Raw genomic sequence first — 26,634 nt, 5'->3', positions numbered from 1 at the left:
TGGAACGTTTCTCTCTCGCTGCCCTTACCTGTGTAACTTGAAAAGTCCAGTTCTGAGGATGAAAGGGCACTTGATCTCTACTGTCTGTCTTTGGCTCTTCTGCAGAGAGGCCAAAAATAGTGCTAAAAGTGCCTTTTCATTGAGGCAGACATTTCTACCGAGAGCTGGGCTGTGAGTTCATTCCTGGGGAGAGATCAGAAAATAGCAGTGACTTGCTATTGAGGATGCCAAATCAATCCCAGTCTGTTCAAAAACTCCAGGCAACTCTACATTCTTTCCTGTGGCAGGTCCAGCCTCTGGTTGCTTGAGGAGAAAGCCTTCCTGAGAAATTTCAGACGTATCCAACTGGGAAACTTTGAGCTGATTTGAACAACAGGATTTACCTATAATGCAGTCTCTAAAACTTCCAGTCAATCCTTTAAACAGAATTTAATTTCCAATTAAGCTTTCATAAGACATTTCTAATTTTAATCTGCACTTGTTTTGCTGCTTATTAGCCTCAACATGCTAAAGAGAAAGCTTTCTAAAGTGAAAACCTAAAATTTATAAGAAAGCTTGGTATGGAAACTGCAAACCAGCAAAAGAGCAGTTATCATGAAATCTTACTTCCTGTATTCATCAGATATCTTAGGGTTTTTTTCATCAAAAAGGTCACTCCACCCTTTTATTACACTTATGGGAATCAAATTTTTATGTATTAAAAAGGGCATTTAAAATGAAATGGTTATAGTGGATTTTGATTGACTTCATTCCAGTATCAATTTTGCTGTTCGATTACAGTTGAATTTTGAGTTCTGTCCATAAGTTTGTAATTTGCCCAGAATTTTTGGAGAAGAATTTAGAGAAGTTGAAGTGTTGAATTTTAATAAATGCTTCCTTTGATTCACATCTGCATATTTTGGACACTTAGAAATGTCTGTAGGAAAACTGGATATGCTTTTAGGGATAGGTTTCTCTTTTTTTTTTTTTTTTTTAATTTTTTTTTTATTGTATAACTTGAATCTCTCCCTACAAACACAGCTGTATGTCCAGCACATTTTAACCCAATTTAAATGGAAAAATTGAAGTAGTTCATGTAAATGGATTCACATAAAAACTAGTATCTGGAAGAATGTTCCATTGTTAGCAAGTCAATAATTATGTTAAATCTAATATTTTTGATTTCTTACCAAAGTTGTGTGTGTCCAGCTCCATTAACCAGAGTAAGGTCATGTCGTGTTACTCAACTGCTGGCTGAGTTAAGAATGTGATTGCTTGCAAATTCCTAATTACTATGTGGAAAGGTAATGATTCCTTTCCTGTTTGCTGTACAGATGCTGCTCCTGCCTCACAGATTGTTACTCTTGCAGCTTTGCAGAAATTTATTGGTTTTAACTTAACTTCAAATGTGGCGAACCAACTGTGTATCAACCTTTTATTTGGGGAACATTTTCAGCTATTCTAGAAAACTGCTTATGCAGAAGTGTTTGATTTTTAACAATTAAATGGGATTTTAACTTAAAATAATTTTTTTTTCTTTAAGTAGCATAAGAGAAATGCTGGTGGAGGGGAAAATTACATATTCAGTTAAGGTCTGTTGTTTGGGAAACATTACTTCTGAACAAGAATGCCAAGCAGAAATAAAATGGTTTAACAAGCAAAAGCTTTTTCCTTACCAAAAGCTTTCTCAGGAAAGAACTGGAATATTTAGCAATATTTTCAACTGTCAAGGAACTGTTATCTTGGCCACATAATGCATAAATAGAAAAGCTGTAATGTACAGTCACTAAGTTCTCGTGGTTCAAGAAATTAATATATCTGGTGAACACTAAGTAATTCATTATCGTACTTCACTATCTAAATTCGTATAGAGAGCAAGTTGCCACTAATTGAATCTAACCCCAGGAGATAAAGCTAGAGTTGTCATGAGACTTCTTAACATTTTAAGAGTAATCTGAATTTTTCTATTAAGAAAAGACCTTTTTTTTTTTCTTACTTTTAAAATAAAACCCCACAATCCCCCTCTTCAAACCTAATCCCCAGTATACTTAATTTACCTCACAAGGTAGTTTTACAGGAAAAGGAGGAAGTGTTCGTTTTAGTTGCAACCCATGTCTCTTTTCATTTTCAGCGCTGCTTTTCTTTGTGCACAGGTCCTCTTAGCAAGCCCAGAGATTCCTGAGTTATCTCAAAGCACGACAGTGAAATTTTCAGGGTTTTTTTGCCGATCCTCTGCTTCGAAACACTTGACGTCTCCCATCGGAACAACAGCAAGGTCTAACGTTGCAGAACTTAAAATTGCTGTCTTACCAGGTAAAAAGCTGGACGTTTGAGGCGCTCAGCAAACCGGCCTGCTCTGCTTACACTTGATCTTCATAGATTGCGAGTGGCAGTTGTTGATGGTCTCCTATAAACAGCGTAGTCTGGGGGCCGCTCGCCGTTAGAAGGCAGGAGGCTGGAGAGAGGAACAAATACAGATCTACACACTGGTGTAATGATCGACGAGAGCAATAACAAGCAATCAGTTTTCTTATTTTTGGCACGGATCTCCAAAAGTGTTTATCGAAGGTAGTGTTACTAAAATTAATGATACAGCAAAGCCATTTAACAAGCTCGTTTTTGAGAAGCACTTTAGTCCTCGCTCTCTTGTGTTTCCTCATTTCCACTTTAACTGCAGTGGAAAGACAAACAGTGGTGACCTCCCAGTTACATTATGCTTTGAGGTAGGTATGTACTGGGGGAGGCCAAAACATTAAAAAACATAAAGCAGCACCCCCTTCCCCCCATGCTGGGTGCCTTGTAGTAGGTTCTTTAAAAGAAACCAACACCTGTTGAAATCGTTACTTCAATGTTTGGCACAAATCCCAAGCAAGCCTTTTTTTAACAACAAAAACATATGTACGGGCCAGGCAAAAAGCACAGCTAGTTCTGATATTGTGCTTTTAGCGATCTGCAGCTCTGAGTTAGAGGGGCTGTGACTCATTAAGTGATACCGGCGCAGAGCATTTCTCTTAATTTCATGTATTGCTTGGAGAGCGCTGGATGGTAATTGCGTGTCAAAAGATTGCAAAAGAAAAGCTGGGGGGGGCCCTTTCCTGTTTTTGAGATGGGATCTTGTTGAACTGTTTGATACAACATGCTGTGAATATTTTATAAGTCTTCAGACTGAGGGGATTTATCTGCCCTTTGGTTAGAAAAAGCCCCATCAGCCGCTTTGTGACTGGGATCCTGCCCGAACAGTTGAGGCTTTTGAGAGCGCCCTTTCGTAGAGGTTTCATCTCTAAGCACTGTCTCATAAGTTTGGGATTAATTTGGTCTCTCAGCTAAAGCAGAAAGATTTTGGCTGTCTGTGTATTTGGAAATTGGTGGCTTCTAGGGGAGATTCTGTAAATAAAGGGTATTTGAGTTGCTTTCCTAGGGATAGTTTTAAAGTTGGAAGAATGCACGCACTGTTTTCCTTGGGGTGATCCCATTTTCTCCTCCTCAATTCAGGGACTATTTGAATATATATATATGCCTGAGTGTCGGCATGATAGACACTTGAAGCAGACTGGTCCCTTTTCTCTCTGTCCTGTCTCGGTGCTATCAGTGTGCAGTGTGGTATCTTCACTGTCAACACTGCTCAGCATCCCTCCCCATGCTATTACCGTTTTATCAGAGGACTCTGCATAGATCACCTTGTCACCACGGATGGCGCTGGCTCTTCCTCTGCCTTGCTACAAACATCTTCATTCAACCTGAGGGCCTTTGTGCTAAAGGTGTAGAGGCAGGGCTGCTTCTTTCCATCCTGCCATTTCCTTTCTTCAAGAAAAGTGTAAAGAAAAAAAAAAACACAAACAAAACCAACCATGTAAACATCCAGTTTTGGGGATGCCGTGTTTTCTAGTACTTTTCCAAACTTTGCTCTTCAGACTTCTGGCATTGCAAGGCAAAGGCTTTCAGATGTATTTGAATGAGACTAAACCAGATTTGTTGATGTACACACTACAGTACCTTAGCAACCAACCTGCATCTAGTCCAAGATCTGAACATTTAGTCTTTAAACAATTCTTTGCTACCAATCTAGGAATGTTCTTGCATTGCAGAGTGCAAAAACAGCCAGTTGACATCTAGTGAGGAACAACATACATTATAAAATATGTACTCCTCCACAGTGGGAGGAGAGGGAACTTATGTAAGCTCATTTCTTTGCTGCTTTAATTGTAGTTTCTTGAGTCTTTGGAAGATGCATCCCTGGGAGCAGGATTGTTGTGTTCAGATGATTGCAAATTCTGCTTTATCAGTCTAAAATAGGACTTTGGAGGCAGCGTGGTATTAAATCTCGATGTGTTGAGTGGGAACATTACAGAATTGAATGAGAAATTATTTTAAATATTGGTACTACTAAATAAAAAATTGAGAAAGGCCACTGACAAAAGATTAATCAAAAGTCGTAGCTCTTATTAATCAGCTGTTGAGACAGTATAGTCTTCTGAAAGAAGTGACAATGAAAGTAAGTTGACGTTTGAGTAGAAAAGAAATTACTTTCTTGCACACTTTTTGTACACCAGAAACATATACAACTATGGGAAAGCAGACTAGGATATTTCAGTGTAGAGGTGTCATTCAGAACTGAAGAGTGATATCTGGCATTTATTGAAACTTTGCAGACTGTCACATTTATTTTCATGTATACCTGAGTTCAGTAAGGAATTCTTTGCTGTTTTTTTTTCTTTGGTTGGTGTCTCTTTGAAAACCTGTGTCTGCCCTTCCTACAGAGCTTTTCCTGGTGCAAGAAACAAGAACACTTATCTAATGGTGGAAAGCTACATCATCTCTGTTACCTAGATAGCTAAAAGGGTGAATGGATAAAAGGTATACTCGATATACTAAAGGAAGATGACTTTTTTAATGTGTACATCACACACATGAACAGCTTGGCTAATTTTGATACTAGAGTCATGATCAGACTGACATGAGGGTTTACATCCTGGTTTTCAGACTAACAGGTGACATAAGAACCGCGTGGTGGTTATTTGTTGGAAATTGAACTACGAAGTCGATTTTTCTTCCATTGCTTTACGCTATCACACAAGACCTAGTGTGGCAGTTTGCCACAGAAGGTTGCCATGCAGCCACAGAAGTTGAATTTGTTCTGTTTATAGACGGTATCCATTCTCAGTCATAACGGATACGGTGTCAAGTTGAGTCAGTTAAAACAGTTGAAAAATAAATGAGTTGCCCTTACACTTTCCTCCTCCTTTTCTTTTAGTTACAGCTGCAGAAAACCCAATATTTGCAGCTGGGACAGAGTCGTGGCCAGTACTACGGTGGGTCGCTGCCAAATGTGAATCAAATTGGAAACAGTGCCATGGATCTGCCCTTCCAGGTGAGTTTCATAGGATGTTTCCTTCTTTTTGTTGATTAATGCTGTGCCTGTATGCTATTTTTAATTTCACAGGAGACCATGAAGTAGCTGCAAGTTCAGGACGTAGCACTGTGGCCTCAGCACATCACCCTGTTTTAAAAACTTTTGCTCTTTTGTAATGGAACATAGTCATGTATGGGATGTGTGGATATTTTTGTATTGTATATATCTAGTGTTAGATATTAGTCCCTGGTTGTGATGCTTTTGTGTCAAGAATATGCAGAGGCGATGCAATTTCTTTGTCAGCAAACGTTCATGGTGGTGGTGGGGTTTTTTGTTCAGTACCAAATTCTTCATGAAATCTTCTGCAACGATACTGTAGACTCAAAGCAAAAGTGGAAGCAAATAATGCAAGGGGATGTGGAAAGTGCTGGGAGATGGGGGTGTGGAAGAAGGTACCCCACGGCAGCGTGCATGTTCCATGGGAGTAATGCATGGGATTTAGGAGAGGAGAAGGGGGAATGGCACACAGGCCAGTATTGGAATAGTCACTTTTCTTTGGGCTGGCTGAAGAGTAAATGTAGGGATGTACTGGCTGCTTTTTCCCCCTGCAGTTGTGACTCCAGGGGTAATGCACTATAAACAGAAAATCAGTGTTTTATATGAATGTTTTGCTGTTAGTAAGCATGTTTGGACAGAAGGTGTTGTATAGGGGAGAGGAGTAAGTGATGGATACTTCTGGGACTCCTGATTTCTGTAGTTAGTTGATTTAGGGTGCTCAAAATAATTAAAATTTCTGTATTAGTTTTCCTTTTTTTGAGCAGAAACATTTATATTTTCTCTCACAAGGATGTGGTAAGAATTAAATTTTGCAGTTTGTGGTTTTCTGATGAAGGTTGGCTTAATAAATACAGATAAACTATTGATAACATCCTCTATGCATTTTGAAATACACATAGACAGCTGAATTTGTGGAGGTTAACAGCTTGAATCTTGTGCAAGAGGAGCAGCAAACGTCTGTTTTAATTTGGTTGCCTTTAGGGAATACAGTGCAGAGGTTTGTAATGTTATGAAGTCCTTAGTACTACTCTACAAGTGTCTGGTCTCTTCAAGATTGAGGAGGTTCATAGTTCCTGTTCTTTTTAAGCAATAGTATTTCAGTATTTTTGTGCTTGATGGCCATTACCAGTGGTTATTACAAAGACTTTTTTAGTCCTGAAACTAAGGGAGCGCTTGAAAGTGAGTATTCAAAAATTTGTGAATGACTAGAGGAGGATACGGAAACAAATTGTTCTTAAACTCCAAGTTTTTATGTATTTTTTTTTCACACCCACACACAAAAATCCAAAGTTGATACTGTTACAGATAACAAGTGGTGACAAGCAATAAAATAAACCCGTGTATTTGTATCAGTGATGAATGCTTTGCAGGTTTTTCAGTTTTAAGCTAAGATAACGATGAAATTGCCAAAAGATACTTGTACGATGTGCCAATGAGGTGAAGCCTGTCTGGTTGTCTCTGGTGAGAGCGTTAGTGTCTGAGAATCTTGGTTCTTTGCATTTACAGCACAACGGAGCTCTGGCAGAAGCCTTTGGAGCAGTTCCTGTCTCTTTGGTAAACAAGTATTTAGGTTTGTGCAAATACGTATTTAGGACTGGTGTACTGTTTGCCCAGGTAGATACGTATTTTAGCACATGTTACACTTTTTCTGGTATGCACAGTATTTATTTGATTCACCGTCCCAGCTCCAAAGGAGTTATGGTCTGTCACATAAATACAGGTTTTGCCATGCATCCCAGTTTGGAACATGCATAATAATTCCTGTACAGACTCCCTGGACTTGCTGTGATCTGTCATGTGATTACTTATGATTTACGGGGGATTAATTTGATGCAGACGGTGGTTTATTTGGCACTGTCTTGGCCTGTGATTTAAGCAATCTCTGAGCATGTGCACTTAGCCTGCATGTTAAACTCCATCGGGAAAGGCAGAATGATTACCCAAATGCTGCTTGTCACCAGGAGGCACTGAAATGTAAACTGTCAGTAGGTACAACTCCTCACTTTCCCCCTCATCCACCTTGCTCGTTTTTATTTCTTAAGTCTTGATAAATCTTAAAGGGACACTGTTGCTGTAGAGCACTGAGCTTTTTCCTTCCTGTCTGTGAGTGTTTAGGGGGTTTTTAATGTTTTGTGGAGGTTTGGTTCTCATCTCAAATCCTTGAATGTTTCTCAGAGAAGCGAAACGGTTGTAGTTCTTCATTTTCCACATAAAATTGATGCTCAGATCTGGTTGGTGGTTTGTTTTTTTTTTTTAAAAAAATCCCAGTTTACTATAGTTAAACACCACGTGCCCTGCAGGGATGGGGATTTTAATGACGACATATTGCCTGGTATTTGGTTCAGAGTAAGTGTCATGGGATGCTTGCCGAGAGAAGCCAGACCTGTTGGAGGTGATACCCGTTTTCTCAGGTGTTTGTATTCTTTTCTCATTTCCCTAAGCAAATTAGGGATTCACTTGGGATCTTTGTTCCTGGAAAGCCAGAGAACAGCATTGCCCAAAAATTCCTCGCTCTGTAAATTGTAGCCCTGTGCCGGGATGTGGTCCATGTTTACTTGTGCCACTGTTGCACTCAAATTAGATTTTTGTTGTGTTTTCATATGGAAGTTATGCCAAAAAAAGGGAAAACATAACTATTTTTGTATTCAACTAATATGCATTGGCTTCCTTTTAAATTCCAGGTGAGGTCTGCATTCTCTGTGCTTCAGACAGGCTTCTCCTTTTTTAGTACATTGTGGTTGAGACCACTGACATAGGAAATTGCTTCTCCTGTTGACCTTCCAAGCACGCATGTATTTGCAAATTCTGCTGCCTCTTGGGGTAGAATTGATGTATCAACAGCGCAAAGAAGAGTTTGAGACCTTTTTCGTGGTGTTTTAGAATTATGAATATTCCCAGTTCTGCGTGGTGCCTGTTAGGTAGAACCAGATTGTTGTTTAGTGTTTGCAGCAGAGATTAAACCAACCTGTTTTAATTTGAATTACTTAAAATGGAGATGCTATGACTTGAGGTTTCTAAGTCTTTGTGCAAATCATACTTACTAAGGAACTGAAGCAAAACACCATGTTCTTAATGGCTGAGAGTACAGTAAGAAGTCACTGTGCTCTCTTGCTATTCCCATGTTGACCTAAGCAATATTCTGCTGCATATAAAGTGTTGGCCCTGAAACGAGAAAATAAACACCACAGCCACTTTGCATCCATTTATATTAAGACAGGTTGTGTGTGCATAGAGGGAGAGGAGACTAATATTTGCTAAATACAAAAGAGTTTAAAATAGTAGAAAGACTCTTTAAAAAGTTATTACAAACAAAACATTTAAAAATAAATGTAAAACTTTTTAGAAATAATCTTTTAAAGAGCCAAAGCTGGACACTTTAAAAAAAAAAAAAAAAAAGAAAAGGAAGAAAGATTAATGTGGAAGCCAGATGGTTTCATGGCTTGGCAGACAGGACAGTGCATTTGCCACGTGCAGCACCTGAATGGAGGAGGAAATTTTGGATTTCCAAACAGATGGTGTTGAGGGACTCAGCAAAGCTGTTCACATTGGCAAGGAGTGGAAGACTGTGTAGCTTTTTTTTTCCCCCGGAGACCCATATATTGCTGTTGAAGTACGAGTAGAGGTTGACCATTCGGTACTCCCTTTCCTCCCCCCCCGCAGGTATATACTGAAAAGGGCTTTTGGAAATGTAGAAGTTTTCCAGTTTCGCCTGGGAATTTATCTTCCCTGTCTTTTCTCTGCCATCCTCGTTCTCTGACATCAGTTGCTGACAAGTAAACGCTCTCAAGATAGCGGCACCAATAAGATTCAAAGTGGAATCAACCCACCTAGGTTCACCACACAACCTGAACAAAATGAAAATCACTTTAAAAATATTGGATGCTGTAACTTTTTCTAGACAGAGGAGGAAGGAAACTGCTTTTCTTTTTCTTTTAATTCTATCAGTGTCCCCTTAACACAATTATGCTGAAAGGAGGGGTGAAAGGAAGTTTTGAGAGAACGTGGCGTGTTCCGGTGAACATTAGGCTCACTGTGCATCTTCTTCCTGCATCTCCTGCCCTTGTAGTTTAAGCTCTGGTTGTCAGCATGTTCCTTCTGGATGCATGCTGCATGCTACACTGAGGGAATGTAAACAGCAGTTGTCAGTAGGCTCCCTGCCACACTCACTGGTGGTATTTTAGAGATTACGAAGGTTGGAGAGCAGTGCTGATTTATGAGAGGGCAGATCTAGCATGGTCTGCCTTCACTTGTCTCTAGTCTCTGTCTGGAAGAGATAGCCTTGGTAATTGCTTTCCATGGCTGTAGTGAAAATGTTGTTGGAGGAAAAATTTACATGGTTACACTTGTCCATATCTTTTTTGAGTTTTATTCTTTAGAATAAGACAGCCTTGCATCCGATATGAATAGGTTCTGGGTGCTCGTGCGTGTGTTTTTCTGCTTGTAACTTCACGTGTCTCTCTCAGACTCCTTTTCAGTCGTCGGGATTGGACACAAGCAGGACAACTCGGCATCATGGTCTGGTGGACAGAGTGTATCGTGACAGAAACCGTCTCGGCTCCCCCCATCGACGCCCTCTCTCTGTGGATAAACATGGAAGACAAATATCCTTTGGTTTATGAGCTGCCAGGGAACCTTTTCAACAAGATCACAGTTTTCAGTTATTACAGTTCCCTTCTTCCTCCCCTCCTCGCCTGTCAGCGGAGTTGCTTCCCGTCTCCGTGCAGTCAATGTCATCTGCCTTTTCTGAACTGCGATCTAGTCTATAAATACCTACTGTTCTGTAAAGTAAGCATTTACCTTTCTCTGTTCCCTCAGCTCTAAGTGGGATAATGATACACGTGAAGCTGAGAGGGATTGAGATCCTTTGATGGAAAAGGCAAAGCAGTCTTGGTGAAACTGAGTTTCCCTTCAGAACTGAGTAAATCCAAACCAGAATAATTCTTTGCGGTTCATTGTGCATTTTATTACAAGTTGATTCATCAGTTTAGCATTTGCCAAGCACTATTTCTTCTTGCCATTTGTGAAAACGAATTAGCTTATTATTTCTGACTGGCTTAAAATGTGCCGCAATCAGACTGGCTTGATGGGGCTAAAGGGGCTGCGTGAGTAGGGGCATGGAGAGGTGACGGCTTCTTGAGGAGTTAGATGCTCAGAAAGGGAGGAGGAGGATGGTTGTCCTGTTGCTCGAACATTACAACAATCCAGATAATATTTTGTTTTGAGTGTCCTTTTAACGTATGTATGTTCCCTGTAGGGGGTCTGCTTGGCTTTCTTATGTGAACTTAATGGTTCTGACAGGGTAATTTGAATTATTTCTTAGGAAAAGTTTTTATATAGGCCTCCTACTTAAGTGAGAAAGTGGTGTTCTTCCCCTTAACTGATGGAATCACGTGGACAGCTGTCCGTATGGCACTGTGTATCTGTCACCTCCATCAGACACAAGCTGGAGAAGGTTAGTAGCATAATCGTACGCCTGTCTTAGTAGTTGGACTGTGTTCTCTGGTACTACAAAGGCCTTTATTGTTCCCCACAGCAGTTGGGCATCTGAATTGCCATGACTTCCTGAATTTACAAATGCATTTTTTTTTGTCCATTATATTTATTCTTTTAGATGACCTGCTTTTAAACTTAAAGTGTGTCAGCTAATGGGATCGTTTTAAGGGTAAATGTTGCCAGGTGTTCCAAGGCATACCCCAAAATTGTTGAGTTATAAAAGATGCCAGTCATTTTCCCTCCCTATAAAACAGGGATGCTTTCTTTTCAAAGACTAGTAGAACAGAAGTATGTATAAGCATCTTTCAACTTAAAAATTGCATTATTTGATCATGCATAATCCTAACAAAGCATATCAAATTATCTTCTAACTACGGCAACCAATTTATCCTGTATTCCTCTCAATCCCATTGTTGAAACAATTGCTCTTCAAACTTGAACTAATTTGTTCTGTGAATTGATTGTTTCACAAGGAAATTGTGCCTGGTACATGCCATATATAGATTTTGGGTTTTTAATGCAGAGTATTCAGGTTTTACTGAGTTGGTTACATTTATCTGAGATTAAGCATTCTTTTATTTAGAGAAACTGACAATAAAAACATTTATTTTTGGCCTTCCTTTCAGGACAAATTCCGATTCTGCCTTGCACCAGAGTACTATGACTCCAGCTCAACAGGAATCCTTTTCAGGAGGGTCACAGGACATGCAGCAGAAAAGAGGTAAACAGAGAAAACCAGTAAAAATATTTGTAACATTCAAAGTGTTGTACTTCAGATTATATGCACAAGTATTGGTGTTCATCTACTTCTATAAATACATGTATGCATAACACTTTCAAGACTCAGTTACATGGGAACAAAGGACCATATTTACTCTTCTGGGTACTGAAATCTGAGGTAGAGCATTTTCCTGAACCTCGTATTCTGTTATTCGAAGACCTTGCCCTACAGGGAAAAGTAATCTGGGCTCGTGGGACTCTGATGGTCAGACCGCTCTCAGCGGTACTAGAGGTTTGCAGTTTGTAGTAACTTCCAGACAAGTGTAGAGATCACAGGCTTTTCATGGTCAGTGATAGAATATCGTCTTGCGACTTCATCTAGATTTTATTTATAGTGAATATACCCTCAGAGGCAATGCTGACAAACAGTAGTCTGATAACATCTGTGGTTACAAGCTGGAGCAGCGCAGCCCTCCGGCACTAACAATTCTGGTGCCCTCTGCTGGCCCTTGTTCCTGCTGTCAGTTCAAGAAATACACGAAAACCTCTTAAATCTGTGTAGAGAAATTTCATTCTTAAACAACCACCCAGACAGAGATGAACACGCAACACTCAAATGCATATGTGCTGTTCTGCAGCTCTTCCATATACTTCCAGCGCTGTAAAGCATTAAATAGTGATCATTTAAACAGTATTGCATAAATATGGATTTATAGTCATCAGTGTGAAAGGCTTCTGTTGATACATCTCTCTGACTGGGCTTTTTTTTGCTGTTTCTTTGTCACCTTGCTATTACCATGATGAAACAGTCGATTACTTTGAACAAAGAAACGTGCCTGGAATATGGAGAAGTAACAACTTTACAGCGTTTCTCTATCCCAGGGGAGATGGTCCGGATTTTTTTCCCCCTCGAATTGTCCTATTGGCCACCCGTTAGCTGTAACAAGTGTACATCACTTTTGCAAACTGCAAAAGATAGGAAACACTAGTTCCCAAGATACACTCTTTCATTTAGATCTAAGCAAACTACATTGGAGGCCAAAATTTTTGAAGTATTATTTGGGGTTTTTTGGGTTTGTTTTTTTTTTTTTTAAGTTGATAATGTCTCCTTGCTAATTAAATACAATTTTATTCTCTTCTGGTGTTTTTTTTGTTTAAATTTTGATCTCGTAACAGTAGAGTGCCACTGTTTCATATTAATTGATAATAGGTTACTTAAGAGTTTTCAAATGGCTAAACTTCCAGTCTGAAAATTCTTACCAAGAAGATAATATTATGATATGATTCCTTCTGTTCTTGTTTTTTAGTTTTATTACTGACTGTCCCTGGAATGGAGGAAACCACCTCGGAGGCAGACAAAACCCTCTCTAAACAAGGCTGGGACACTAAAAAGGTAGGAATCTCACATTTCAAAGTATAGAGATTTAATTTGTTAAATTTTAAGGTAAACTAATGCTCTAAATATTGTCAACCAAACCAAACTCCTTGCAGAGATTAGAGATTAAATGCTATTTTTAGCAACAAATCACTAAAGATTAGGTCAGAAAGGCACTTGATATGTATGTGTGCATGCGGATGTTTGATTATATCAGGAGAAACTCTTTAAATTTGAGCCTCGTTGGGCCAGTAAAGCAACAAAAGTGACAAATATCTTCTTAGAGCTTCACAGAGCTCTTGTGTAGAAGAACAGCTCTTCTGTAGAAATGTATTAAATTAAATAAAACTTAATAATTGAAATATATCCTAAGCATTAATCTCTGGCAGTATCTTTGCCTTTAAAAATGTCATCCTTCTATTTTAGACTGGGTCATCAAGACCTAAATCATGTGAAGTTCCAGGAATCAAGTAAGTTTTGAGCAATTTTTATTTTTTTTTTTTAAAGAGCATTGAGATCTGTAAGAACGAATGTTATATGTTGAATGTCCCCTTGAGTTTTCAGTTTAGATAGTATAAGACTGCAATAGATACAAGACAAGCCAGAAACTCTGAGTGACCCATTGGCTATTACATCTCTGGTTTATCAGAAATACAATATATAGTTCTGTATATGGCACCTTCCTTATTTAAAAAGATTTTATAAAGATCTGTCCAAGCTCAAATTTAAATTGAGATTTGTCTTTTTTTTTTTTTCCCCCTTCCTTCTCCCTTATTTAGCATCTTTCCATCAGCTGACCAGGAAAACACTACAACACTGATTCCTGCTACGCATAACACGGGTGGCTCCCTGCCAGACCTGACAAACATCCATTTCCCTTCCCCTCTCCCTACGCCGTTAGATCCTGAGGAATCCACATTCCCAGCCCTGAGTAGCTCCAATAGTACCGGGAATCTTGCTGCCAATCTGACTCACTTGGGCATCAGCACTGCCAGTCAGGGTAAGATCAGAACTCTGAGGTGTTTTTTCAGATTGTCCATGTCGCTTGTCTTAAAATTATGGAAGTTGCATTGCTGAATATTACTGTTTTGTCTGAGAGGTAATTGCACTTCACCTTTGATTGACATTTCTTTATAAACAAGTTTTATCAAGCCATTTCTGTACGAAAAAGTGAGAAAGCTGTATTTAGTTATATGACTTACAAATTGTCTTTCATTTTTCTCATGTTCTTGGTGCCCAAATCTGCTTTTTAGGGTGTGTGTTTGTTTGTTTGTTTTTTAATTTTCTGTATAAGACTACAGGAGAGACAGGATCCAAAGCCTTGTAATTCATTGTACTTAACCCCAACAGCACTTGTGTTACGGAAATATCTTCAGTAGATCTTTTGTTTAGAATGTCTTTTTTTTTCAGTGTGAGGATTCTTTTGGAGAAAGAATATTGCTTGCTTCATCTGAAGCAAATTTTCTCTTTAGAGCAATCAAGAATGATGTGGAGCCTTAACGAGGTGTGCTAGTTTTTCTAAGCTTGACTGCTTAAGTTTTGAAAATACCCTGAATATTCACGCTGCAGAATATAGCAGGGCTTTGGGAAATAGTATCAAGTGCACACCTTAATTTCTAACAGCTCTCACTATGGTGCCTTTGTGTTGAAATTGTTGCCTTCCTAGCAGTGCAGTTTTTGTTGCAAGATCTTCTCAAGTGCTGTTGCTGTTTGAGCTGTTCAGCGTGGTGAGTCTGAGTTGTGTTTGTTGGGGTTTTTGGACTTTGGCAATACTGATAATTTTATTTAAAAAAAACCCAACAAAACAACAAACCACAAACATTATTTGCCATGCTGGTAACCTATAGTGTACCGATCACCTGATAATTTCAGTCTCAAATTTAACTTTATAGGCAAATTGCCTAAACTGGTGATTGTTATTTTTTAAATAATTTGACTGGGTCACACTCAAACAGTTGTGAACAGTTGTGTAACAGTTGTGTTTGTTTATTTTAATGTCAGTGACAATTGCAGCCAGTTGATTCCTAGAATAGAAATAAGGCGCCATATCCAAAAATACAAGTGTATTTCCTGTGTTAGGCAGGATTCCCTTACCCACTTAAAAATCCTCTCACATGTTGGGAAGAGGAAATAATTATAATCAGGGTAATGTAGTGTTATGTCTGAGCAGTTCTAGTTAAGAGTGAAGCAAGAAGACGGTTTAACCGTTTGAGTGCAGAGCAGGTCAGCAGCTTTCAGCATCCTTTAACCAGTTTTCTGGTCTCAAAAGAGACTGTACACAGTTTCCAGAGATTCGAGTAGAACTCAGCGAGTCTGTGCGAAGAGAGCTATTGTGTGTATAGAAAGAAACAAACTACTTGCGTGGATTTAGGCCAGATTTGGTGGCTAAATTTTTTTCTGTATCCATAATTAGCAAAGCAAACGGTATAAAACCAAACCAGTAAGTATATAATTGCTTTGAAAACACTTCCTGATCTATCAAAGACATAACAAATTAAAAAGATATACTCACTGATGATTTTCCTGCTTCTCTTTGGAGACTATCCCATAGTTTAATCATTGGCATAGTCAGTGTTTGGTGCTTTTTGTAACTGATTTTTCTAAACCTTCCTTGCCTCTCTTCATCTTCTAGCTCTTTAGCAGAAAACGTAAAGGCTTTTCAACTTTTTGCAGGAGCTCTGCATGTTGCACAGGCATGCCCTCGGCAGCCCCAAGAAAAGGTGGGGAAATAAGCACCTGTCGGGTTATAGAGAACTACCAGCAATTTCAGACTACGCATTTGTGCATTTGAGTTTGTCGGTTCGCTGACATGTTCCGTGAGACGGTGTTGATTTTGAAAACATCGCAGGGGAAGCCAAGGCAGTCTTCAGAATCCGTGCAGTTTGAGCCAGTTTGCCTGCTGGCTCCTTGGCAGCCCGGACTTCCTGGCTCCCTGGCAGCCTGCCTGGAAGCCTTGAATGTTTGCCAAGTGCCTAGGAGCTCTCAGGCTCTTGTGAATTCCTCCTTTCTGGCAGCTCTAGAAGAACAGCTCGCTAGCTAGATTGTCCTGAAATCACTTTTCAGGGTGTCTCGGTTCCTCTAGGGTGAGGCAGAAAACGGGAGGTTTCAAAATTTCCAGATTTTTGTCTTGAACTTGAACAAAATTACAATACTTGAATTGTTTATCCCTACCCCCTGCTAGGTCATGGCTCTTTAGAGTGTGAAGAATATTTCCTGCCTTCTTGTGCACTGGTATGCCATTAAAAATGGAGAACTTCCTGTGTAACCAGTTTTTCTTCTGCATTTTCCATCAAATAGGTGCTCGCTTTTATAATATCGCAAGTGCCCTCTGATTAGTCTTGTTATATGATCTGTTATCTTCTTCCTGAAGTTTGAGCCCTTGCAAATAGAGCAGAATGTGCTTCTCCTGGGTTCAACGTGTGCAACCTGGGAGGTGTGCGAGAACAATACCTATGGTTTCTGTAAACCGCTGAAGCTGCTCTGCCTGTTTCCATTTCAATTCAGTATCTGTGCCCAAACCTGAACAACTGTGACTGGTTTTGGTCCAGGATAAACCACAGGGATCTTCCTCTCATCCTGATGCTCTTCAGCCTGACAAAATTAATTGCAAATTAGCTAACGAGTTTCAGCCTGGTTGGCCAAGGCACATTCAGCACTTTGCCTTAAGTGGTTGTCCACTTAACGCCATTCATTTTTCATCGTTTAGGTAATTACCTCCATATGAGTATCAATAAACCATTGCTGTGTTCCCGTTTAAGCTGGTTTGTTTCTTCCTGGCAGGAATGACGACGACGCCAGCCCCTTCCCAGCAGCACCGTCAGCCAGCCGTCAGTCCTCTCTCGTTGAGTGCAGACTCAAGACGACCACAGTCACAGCAGATGTCTCCTACGCTTTCCCCTTTGTCACCGATTACTCAGGTAGGAACTTACTTGGAGAGAATTAAACATTTTCAGTCACAGATTAATTGTTTTACCTAGGGAAAAGCTGGCTGTAACTTCATCTCTCTTGTTCTGTAATTTTCTTCTTTAAGTATGTTCCTTAATTCAGAGCTGTAAAAAGGGAGAGGTTTGTAGAGGACACAGATTTTACTTCTGCTTTTCTAGACCGTGGGGAAAAAAACATCTATTAGGACACTCTTCTGTAATGGTATTGTCCTAAAGTTAGTTGTGAAATTCGAAAGGCATTTCTCTAATTCATGAGAGGAGCTCAATTACCTTTTTTAAATTGAATTCATAGGTGTGGTGACTCTGTGACTGACTAGGTTATCAATTTCTGACCTGGACGTTCAACTGTGCTTTTAGAGTGTGTGTCTGTTGTACAGTGGAGGTGATATTAAGTCCTTTGAAACATGTTCCTGACTGTTTCTGAACCTCTAGGTAACATTTTTAAAATGCAAGATGAGATTGACTTAGTACAGTTTACTTGGTGTGAAACTTGATGTGCTTGAAAATTAAGGGGAATTACGTGCCAGCGTGGATGATTTTGATTCTTCTTTTTAAGGCCGTGGCTATGGACGCATTGTCTCTGGAGCAGCAGCTTCCCCCATATCCGTTTTTTACCCAGACAACTTCCCAGCAACAGCAGCAGACCCAGGTGGCGAGTACCCTGCCTCAGAATACTCCTTTAATGCAGACCTCTGGTTTACAGCGAGGAACACAACTCCCCCCACTCTCCGTCACGGTACCTTCTACCATCCCACAGTCCCCTCCAGGAAGCCAGACCCAACCGTCAATGGGAATAGACATCAACTCGGTAAGCTTGGGCACTGCCGAAAATGAGCTTTCGTTCAGAAAACGTGGTAGTGTGCAGCTTAGTGTCAAGAGTTCAAGCTGGACAGCCCTTGGAATAAGTATTCTTTTAGGCAGAGTCTGAAGTAGAATGGGTTTGATTGAATCCACGCTTCAATGTTTTATAGAGGAAAATTTGGTTTTAATGTGTGCTTAGGGTGGCCCTGTTTTCATAAAACGGTGTCCCTTATGAATCCTGTGTTTGATTAGACCAGCTTAAATATATCAGCATTTATTTCATACCTTGCTGCTGCCATTGCATTGATACATTTTCAGGATTAAACGGAATGCACCCCCAACACATCGTGTATTACTAAGTGTGCTGTAGGCTGGAGGAATTAACAGAACTTTGATAAAGAAACCTGCTAACAAGCATTTTCCAAAAGTTGGAGATAACCGGGTATTTTCTATGCTTTCTATATTTAGAACCCTTTCATTTTAAGGAATTGTAAAGCATACATTGTTATCTTCAAATATGGGATTTGTGCCTGCATTCAGATGCCGAGGAGAAATGGAGTGTATATGTATATATAGCTATGATTTATGGACAGATTTCTTTTCTTGCTTCTTTTAACGTGGTCTGTTACAAAATGTTGGGTCTCTCTCTCTGCATATGAAAACCCAAAATGCAGAGCAAGATGAGGGTTAGAGGCTAGCGAGGGAAGAACGTCACAGCTCGTTCTCTGCAGGATCTTGGTTGTCCAACCTGTTGTGTCCTCCTGGCAGTGTTGTAGTGACAGTACCTGGTTTGAGAATGAGAAGAAATCATTGTCTATTGATCTAGCAGCACTTGATTGTGGATTTAATTTGTGGATGAAATTTTTAACAGTTGGTGCTAAGTGCTTCTTGAAAGAAGCTGCTTCCCTTTCAGGGTTGGAAGGGGAAAAGGGAAGGACAAATCCAGCAGTGGAAAGGATACCGACCCACTCAAAATGTGTCCCAGGTTTTTGATTCTAATGCTCACGTTGTTGCCAGTACAGATGATTCTGATTTTCATTCTTTGCTTTCTGTGTTGCTTTCCTCATCCTAAACTTCTTTATGACCTTAACTTTTAGGGTGCTGTGCTTATCTTTTAAAGCAACTGAAATAATTCATAAATAAACATAAATTTAAAGCTAGTTTATCAGAAAGCCATTTGGGCTGTGTTACACTCTCACTGACAACTATTAGGCAGTTTTTGTAAAGCAATACTGAAATTAATTTTGCTGTAGTTTGGATGTCTGCTTAAAGCGCATAAGTAGCAATGCATAGCAAAAAGGGTTAAGACATACTTTCTGGAGATTTGCAGAACTGGGTGTCAGACAGCATTCTGCCACACTGCAAAGCTATCTGATTAAATTACTCCTTTTCTTAGAACTACTGGATTGCAGGTTTTCCTCAATCATCTGTTAATTTCCAAAGGAAGTATAATGAGAAGAGCTATACTTACTACTAATGTTAATTAGCGCAACATTCTATTTAAATGCCACTAAGATTATTAATTTGTTCAAATCCAGGGTTCTTTTTGACCAAAAAAAGGTAAATCTTTGAAGATGTGTTCTCAAGGCGACTGAGAACAACGTAAATGTTACTGATACAGGCCTGCAAAGCACAGTGTGAATTTTCAGACGTGGTCTGTTCCACGCCCTGGGGCGAAATGCAGCTTTGAGAAGGATTTCAGTCTGCATGGTTATACACTTCAGTCTCGGTAGCACACCCAGGCTGTTTGAGACTAGGCAGAGTAATACAAGAAGGATTTCCAGAGCAATGTAAACACAGGTTAAGAATGTGTGGGTATGGCAGTTGAATTCAAGAATAAATTACATTACTTTTGAGTTATTCCCAGCTTTCAAGACTTCTTTTCCCTAAATCATTGGCTGACCAGATTTTTTTTTTTTTTTTTTCAATTGAGCATAACTGAGAACAGGGAGAAAATATTTCAAGAGTTTTGCTTATACAACAGCACTGCGCTGCTCTCAGCCGTTCAGTCAGATGAGACCATACCATGCTGATATCTTAACTCTGTCCTTTTTTGCGGCATTGTTCACAGTAATCATGTCTTCATACGTAGCCAAGAATTGCTGAAGAGGATGGTTTCTCCCAGCTTCCTCGAGCTGTATACACCAGAAATTTATAACTTTCCAGCTTTCCATCAATCCCATGGTCTTTAATTCTGTGTTGTTCTGTAGGCTTCACTCCAGCAGTACCGCAGTAATGCTGGGTCCCCAGCCAACCAGTCTCCCACCTCTCCTGTCTCCAATCAAGGCTTCTCTCCTGGCAGCTCCCCTCAAGTAAGGGACTCTGTGCTTCCACAGGCCTTGCTTCTTGTGTTTGTTTTTAGTTGAGTCTCTCCATTACTGACCCATAGTTGTCTCACTGTAATTGTATGTGCTTCATGCATTACTGATGTCTCATCTTGTTTGCAGTTTCATTCAGTTCCAGAGTTTTTCAATAGCTGGTGAATTGCCTTTTTATTGATCAAAACTACTATTTGAACCCTATTAATACTCATGGGGGTGTACCGTGGACAGAACCTCCAGGTAGACCCCTTTCAATTAGCAATATCATGTAGGAGCTGATGGATAAGGCTGGGAGGGCAGGGGAGAGAGGGGGGGAAACTGAAGTGCCTCCTGCAGCAGGATAACTCCTGGGGCACTAAATACCCTTGTGTGGCCAAATGCATTTACATCAGGACCTTCTTTTTACATGGGAAAGAAATAAAACACTGGGGGAAATGATCTTAAAATTAGCAATTGTATCTTGTGGCTTGCAAGTAATGGGTTAGTAAACACGCTTTCTTGCATGCTAGCTGGTTTTTCTTCCTGTGTGTGTATATACTTGTGCAGCCACATCCTATACACAAGTCGTGGCTGGGGGTGTGTGTAATCCTATGAAGGGGAATTTTTATCCGCCAGCAGCAAGACAGTTAAAAACAAGGCAGTCTTTGGGGTTGCCCCCATGTAGGGCAGTGAGGGCATTTTCAGTACGGAAATAATCTGGTGCTGCTAAACCAGCTCCACATGGCTGCCCTTTTCCTAAACCCCCCTGTAGAAATGAGGTGCAGGAAATTCTTACAGAGCATCACAACGGAGTCTGAAAATACATTTTCTGTTTCATCGTTTAACGTTTAAGGCTGTAAGGAGGATCCTTTCTAAATAAGTGCTGCCCCTTCATGGTTCCAAAGCAGAAGCTTCGTCTCTCCTTGCCATTAGCCAGAGACAGGTCACTGGTAAGCTCAGTACTAGATCCGAGTGTCAGGACTGTCTGGATTTTCTTAACCCTTGCTTAATTGCTTAACTTCTCTCTCTTCTGCCTGCTTCTGCCAGTTCTGCTGTGTTCTGTGTGTGGCTCAAAGAAAACAAACACTTAGTCCTCCAGGCTGTCATGTAGAGCAAAGCTGTTGCCAGTCTTGCTGCAACTCTCAGGCCCAGTTCTCATTTGGGCAGTGCATCTGATTTTGATTTTTTGCGTTGATTTTCTTTCCCCCTTGACTTCTCAGATAACACTTTCCTGGTTTCATCCACAGCCTTGTTGCCACTGGTCAGTCCAAAGTACTGGAGTGCAGCAAGCACTCAACTATAATTTTTCCTACTGGGCCTGTTTTATCCCGTAAACGCTTGCTCAGGTTTTGCTGTTTTCAAGTGGGACACCATAACTCCGCGTGAAAGGAAGAGAGTTTATTAATATTGCTTACTTTAGTATTGGCCTCTTAAAAATACCCACATAATTCTTTGTGTTTTGCTAAATTAAAAATGAGACAGCTTTCCTGCCTCCATCGATGAACCAAAAAGCTAGTAGTGGTGAGGGAGCAGTCTGTGGTGGTGGTTGCAAATATTAAGCATGGAGATGAAGCAATGGGGGAAGAAAAAACAGTTCGGAAGAAAAATTTGGGTCGGTTGTGATTATGGGGGCAGCTCCCAAATAGCAGGATCCGTTAGGCTGTAGGTAATCTGCCGAGAGTCAAGGCAGGCAGGTTCCAACAGCAGAACGTGCCCGTTGTGGACCAGTCTGGCGCTGCCTGACAAGAGTGGAATAAAGTAGGTGTGACCGGGTAGGCGTCCCCCACTTGCTCCTGTTTCTCTGATTAATTTTAGGTTAAATTGTTCTGTAGGGTATCAGTATGATGAGTGACACGCTCTAAAAATAGCAATCTGTGGTTTGATTTTTATCACGTAACGGTTCATTCACCAGAAGTTATTTTTCATCTTTCCACATCTCCAAATCTATTTGCTCTTGTGTTTTAGCTGTGGTGTTTGTTATATGAAGGTCTTCCTGTTCAAACATGAATTGAAAAGCTCTGCTTGTAGTTCTCAGCTTTATGTTTGCATGGCTTTTCATTGACAATGGCTTGTTTATTACTACTTCGCTTTTCTCCTCTAACACCTGGCATACTGCTCCAATTAGATAGAAATCTGCTTTTTTTTAGTAGAATGGCTGTGTACTGGATAATATGGTATGTATTTTTAGATTAATAATTTAAGCCAGGGGTTTTGTGGCTTGGGTTTGGTTTTTTTTTTTTTCCTTGCAGTCACCACATCATTAACCCAAGAAGATGTACTGTTGACAAAACAGACCTCATCTAGTGTTTCTGGAGGAGATGGTGTTAGCAAGATGTTTTTTCACAGAGTTGTCAATAAATTATTTTAGGACTGAAGTGTTGAAGTAATGACATTTCCAGTTGATTTCCTTTGGGAGTTTCAGTGCTTACAGATGTAATAACCGGTATACTTCAGAGCTGAGGAATAAATACGGGCTTGTATGTTTTGTTAGGAGTTACAAACGTAGACTTGCACAAATAGATTTTGGTCTCCTGTTTATTATTTTTCATCTTGCCCAAACTTTTTAGGATGGGAACAATGCATAGTGGAACGCAAAGATTTCAGGTTTAGTCCTACTTCTGAAAAGCCCCTGTAAAAATGAAGTGTCAGAAGTTAAAGGAAAAAAAAAATCTTGATCCTCTTTGGAGCTCTGGAATGCAATTGTATTTCTAGTGCCGGTCCAAACTGGCTTTGATTCACGTCGAGGATGTGACACCCTGAAGTGCAAATTTGTCATTAGAAATCGTTATAAAGCATCACATGGTTCTGAAGCCAGGCCTGCTGCTTAAGATGAGAACAGTTTTCCACGATGGAGTTAAGCTTGGCTGGTCCTGATCTGCTTGTTTGGGTTAGCTCTGTGTCCTGACTCCATTAAACCAGAAAGTAACAGGTTGAATAATGTGAAGTTTGAGTAGTTGAGCAAAGTGTGACTGGGCAGCAAGTAAGATACCAGTGGTTTATAGAAAAGTGTGGGGTTTATTTTAAATTTAAGTAGTGCTTTGCTTTTGTTCTTATCAGTTATAACGTGGCTCTTGCTTGTGATGTTTGATAACTTCCTCGTAGCCCTGTCTCATGTGAGAGAGAGAGCAGCCACTGTAGTTTTGAGGACCGGATGATAAATTGGAAGACTGGTTCCAATTACAACCATTTTCCATTTTTATCTGCTTCTAAGGAGGGCATCAAGTAGGGTGTTAAGCTGCAAAGATGTCATTATTGTTCTGTGCTCCTTGCTGTGACAGATCATAAATGCCCAGGAAAGGGAATCAAAATGTTATTTTTGTCCGTAAAACCCTATTCTTGGCTCAGGCTCTATTTAATCAGTCTCGAGGATGAGCTGGCTTCGTTTCGTTAAACCATTTCTTACTGAGAAGTTACCGTTATGATCTTCTCTGACAAAGATTTGGAGGCAGGTGTCTGACTCTGCCAGTATCATGCTTTAAATGCAGCACCGTGGAGGTCCTTGTGTTTCCAGGGCCCTGACGTTATCCAGCAGCGCTGTTCTGCGGCAAATTTCTCTCTCCTCCAAGCGCATTCAAATCGTACCCGTGCCCTCGCATGCAGCGGGTGGGAAGAGCTTTGCAGTGATGCTCGGAGCAGTTCTTGGATCGGACGGGATCTGCTCGGCGAGGAGTTGAGCAGCACACGCAGCATGTGTTGAATTTTCGGCCACCTTCCCCCACGGAGTCTCGTTCTCAGGCTGTGAATTCTTCCCTTGATGCCGCTTTTATCCAAAAGCATCCATGTAATGTGATAGCCGAGGATTCTGGTTCAAGGTGCGAAGGTTTTTGTTTGCTTTACAAAGAATATATGGTTGCTTCTGTCCTGATAGTCCCCTTTCATGGACGTTGTGGGCAATTCAGATGATGTGGGTTTTTTAATGCAAGATTTCCATTCTTTTCCTTGCATGCAACCTGCAAAGAAGCTGCGCTGAGATACGCTCCTGATGTAGGAGGGAGACTGTTTAGAATGTGATGTTTGCTGAAACTTTGACGTTCACTGTAGTGGACATCATCCTGTGGTTTTGGAGTACCTTAATCTTTGGCTGCGGTCAGTGCTTTTAACTGTGGTAGTCTGATATTTCCTGGGCTTTTGCTTAATTTCACATGCTGATTAGGTTTCTAAGGAGAAAATTTGTAGCCTTCCTTTTTAAATGCGTAGATAAAACAGCTGGAAAATGCTATGCAGGGTACTGAATTTTTTTCCCACGTTTGATACAAACTCTCCATGCAAATTGTCTTTCAGAGACACCATCTTTTATAGGTGCTCTCTTTGTCAGTAGATTTTTTTTTTTCCCCCCAGCTGGAGTATCAGAATTTGTGACAGTTTTAAATAAGAAGCGATCTCTCTGTGATTTCTTTTATATCTGACAATTCTTTGAGACAGTACTGAATAATATTAAAACAGTGACCTCAAATTCTTGGTCACTTTTAGAATAATTGATAAGTGATGGGGAATAACTGATAAATGCTTGTCGTGCTAGAAGGGACAGTAAAATTATCAAGGCTGAGGAATTCTTCCTGAGATTCTTGCCTTCGAACTGCTGATAAAATGCTTTACCGGGCTTTCTCATTAACTTTTCTGATCTGCAGCTAAAGTGAAATGACTTTAAAATGTCAGTTTTATTTTGGCACGTTGTTGTCTCGGTGAACCTGGCTGTTCTGTGAACACGAGGTTGCAGAGATTGTGAGCTAGTCACCATTTAATGCGCAGTTTAATTCAGTGTGGGGTTTGTCTTTCACATAAAAAAAAATAGTAGTTCACAAAAAAGCTGAAGTTGCAGAGTGATTTTTATCTCTTGTGTTACCTAGTGCACTCGTCTGTATGCATAAATCAGAAGTTTTATGTGTTGTACGTCCTCCGTGAGGAAGTTTGTTTGGTTTACTTGACTGTATTTTTGTGCTTACTGAAAGGCAGCGTAACACGGAAGGATTCGCGTGTCGGAGGGCATTACTGAACGTTTTACGAATTTGCTGATGGTTAGTGGTGGTTCGTAATAACGGGTGCTGCTAACTAACTTTGAGAAGAATTGGTCGGAAGGCTCGAGACACTCTCACGCCGTGGGTACGTCTGTTTGTGAGATTTTTGCACCATAAAGACTCTGTTTTGTTTTCAGCATTCTTCCATTCTGGGGAGTGTATTTGGTGACTCCTATTATGATCAGCAGATGACAGCTAGGCAGGCTAATGCCCTATCCCATCAGGTGAGCAAATTCATCTCAGATTTTCAGCTATATTTCGGCCACTTTCAGCTTAAAATAAATATAGCTCAACTTCTGATTATTTTATGTGAGATCACATTTTGTCCGTATAGTTTTACTTCTGTTATTTTGAGTTTGCAATACTCGGGGATTTCTTTTCTTCTGTTTGTTTTTGGTTTTTTTTTTCTTCCCCTTCCACTCTTCCTTCCCCTTCCCTCCTCTTAGCCATTGTAGCAGATGGTTTTAAAGGTGTTCTGCCAAGTTTATTGGATTAAAAATAATGAAAATAAATTTAAAAAACACCCCACATCTCTGGCCGTAGTTGCATTTGGGAAGGATTCACTTGTAGGTGGTAACAATATTTACTCCTGAATTTGGCAAACAGCTCGTGCATGGTACCAAACCTAGCCAGCAGACCCATCCGTGCCTCCCTTAGTTTGGCCAACCGGTGCACGGACTCCTTCCACCGTGAAATCTGCTCTGGTAGCAGGAAAAACAGTGACCGCTTCTGAGAGGCAATGCTTGATGGGCAGATACCTGAGTTAGTAGCATGAATTATGGGGGTTTTTTACTTTGTTTTAAAGCTGCCTTTTCTTTTGTTCTTAATATCGAAAGCAACAATTTTATTTTTGCATCCCCCCTCTCCTCATTCCCCCCCACTCTGAATTTGGCATTAAACTATTCTGGAAAGTTAAGTGAGAATAGACCGCATTTTGATCAACGGAACCTAAAGATGAATTTGTTTGCCTGTCTCTTTCAACATTACTTCCCGTCCTTGAGCTTTGTAAGTTGTTTTGCTGTATTTCCTGATGGTTAGAAGTAATAATTCCTTTGTGCCTTGGTCTTCAGCTTGAACAGTTTAATATGATAGAAAACGCCATTAGTTCCAACAGCCTGTACAGCCCTTGTTCCACCCTTAACTACTCCCAGGCAGCCATGATGGGACTTACCGGCAGTCATGGCAGCTTGCAGGACTCGCAGCAGCTGAATTACTCCAGCCATGGAAACATCCCCAACATCATTCTTACAGGTAAGAAAATCACAAGTAAAACCATCCCCGTGTCGGTGTTTCTACTTCGTGGTGCGATGTTAGAAGTGAGCCAAGGAAGGAAAAGGGTGTTGTTGCCTTTGAAGGTTTTGTTTCACCTTGTGTAGATGTTTGTGTTCCCCCAGTGCCGGGGAGCCTGACGGCTCTCGTTAATCCCAGCAAACGGGTAGAGCAGCACCAGCAGCACTAGTTGTCTTACAGACTTTCCCCGCCTCTGAATTTACTCAGCGAGGGAGAAGAGGCGAAAGCCCAACTTCTTCCTCTGCTGCTCTGGTCCAGCTTACCAGCAAAGGATTTTTTTAGTGTCACATACGGTAGCGAATCTGGTCAC

The 26,634-nt window shown here is 40.4% G+C and overlaps 1 protein-coding gene across 8 annotated transcripts in view; it reads left to right on the top strand.

Moving 5' to 3' along the window:
- The window catches only part of CRTC1 (CREB regulated transcription coactivator 1), a 51,336-nt gene that overhangs the window by 14,784 nt on the left and 9,918 nt on the right, over nt 1–26,634 (top strand). Inside the window, exons 2-14 of one of the 8 annotated variants that reach the window (XM_054805329.1) lie at nt 5,231–5,347; nt 6,893–6,940; nt 9,850–9,987; nt 10,777–10,838; nt 11,506–11,600; nt 12,907–12,992; nt 13,401–13,444; nt 13,754–13,974; nt 16,755–16,891; nt 17,475–17,726; nt 19,930–20,031; nt 25,172–25,258; nt 26,105–26,285. In XM_054805329.1, the coding sequence (XP_054661304.1) occupies nt 5,231–5,347; nt 6,893–6,940; nt 9,850–9,987; nt 10,777–10,838; nt 11,506–11,600; nt 12,907–12,992; nt 13,401–13,444; nt 13,754–13,974; nt 16,755–16,891; nt 17,475–17,726; nt 19,930–20,031; nt 25,172–25,258; nt 26,105–26,285 (1,570 nt within the window). The remainder of the gene's footprint in view (nt 1–5,230; nt 5,348–6,892; nt 6,941–9,849; nt 9,988–10,776; nt 10,839–11,505; nt 11,601–12,906; nt 12,993–13,400; nt 13,445–13,753; nt 13,975–16,754; nt 16,892–17,474; nt 17,727–19,929; nt 20,032–25,171; nt 25,259–26,104; nt 26,286–26,634) is intronic. The other 7 variants (XM_054805330.1, XM_054805337.1, XM_054805332.1 and 4 more) reach the window with 7 other exon arrangements.

The sequence above is a fragment of the Grus americana genome, chromosome 28, assembly GCF_028858705.1.
Source record: "Grus americana isolate bGruAme1 chromosome 28, bGruAme1.mat, whole genome shotgun sequence".
Classification (NCBI taxonomy): domain Eukaryota; kingdom Metazoa; phylum Chordata; class Aves; order Gruiformes; family Gruidae; genus Grus; species Grus americana.
Note: the sequence above shows the minus strand (reverse complement) of the source record. Positions and strands in the feature narration are given on the sequence as shown.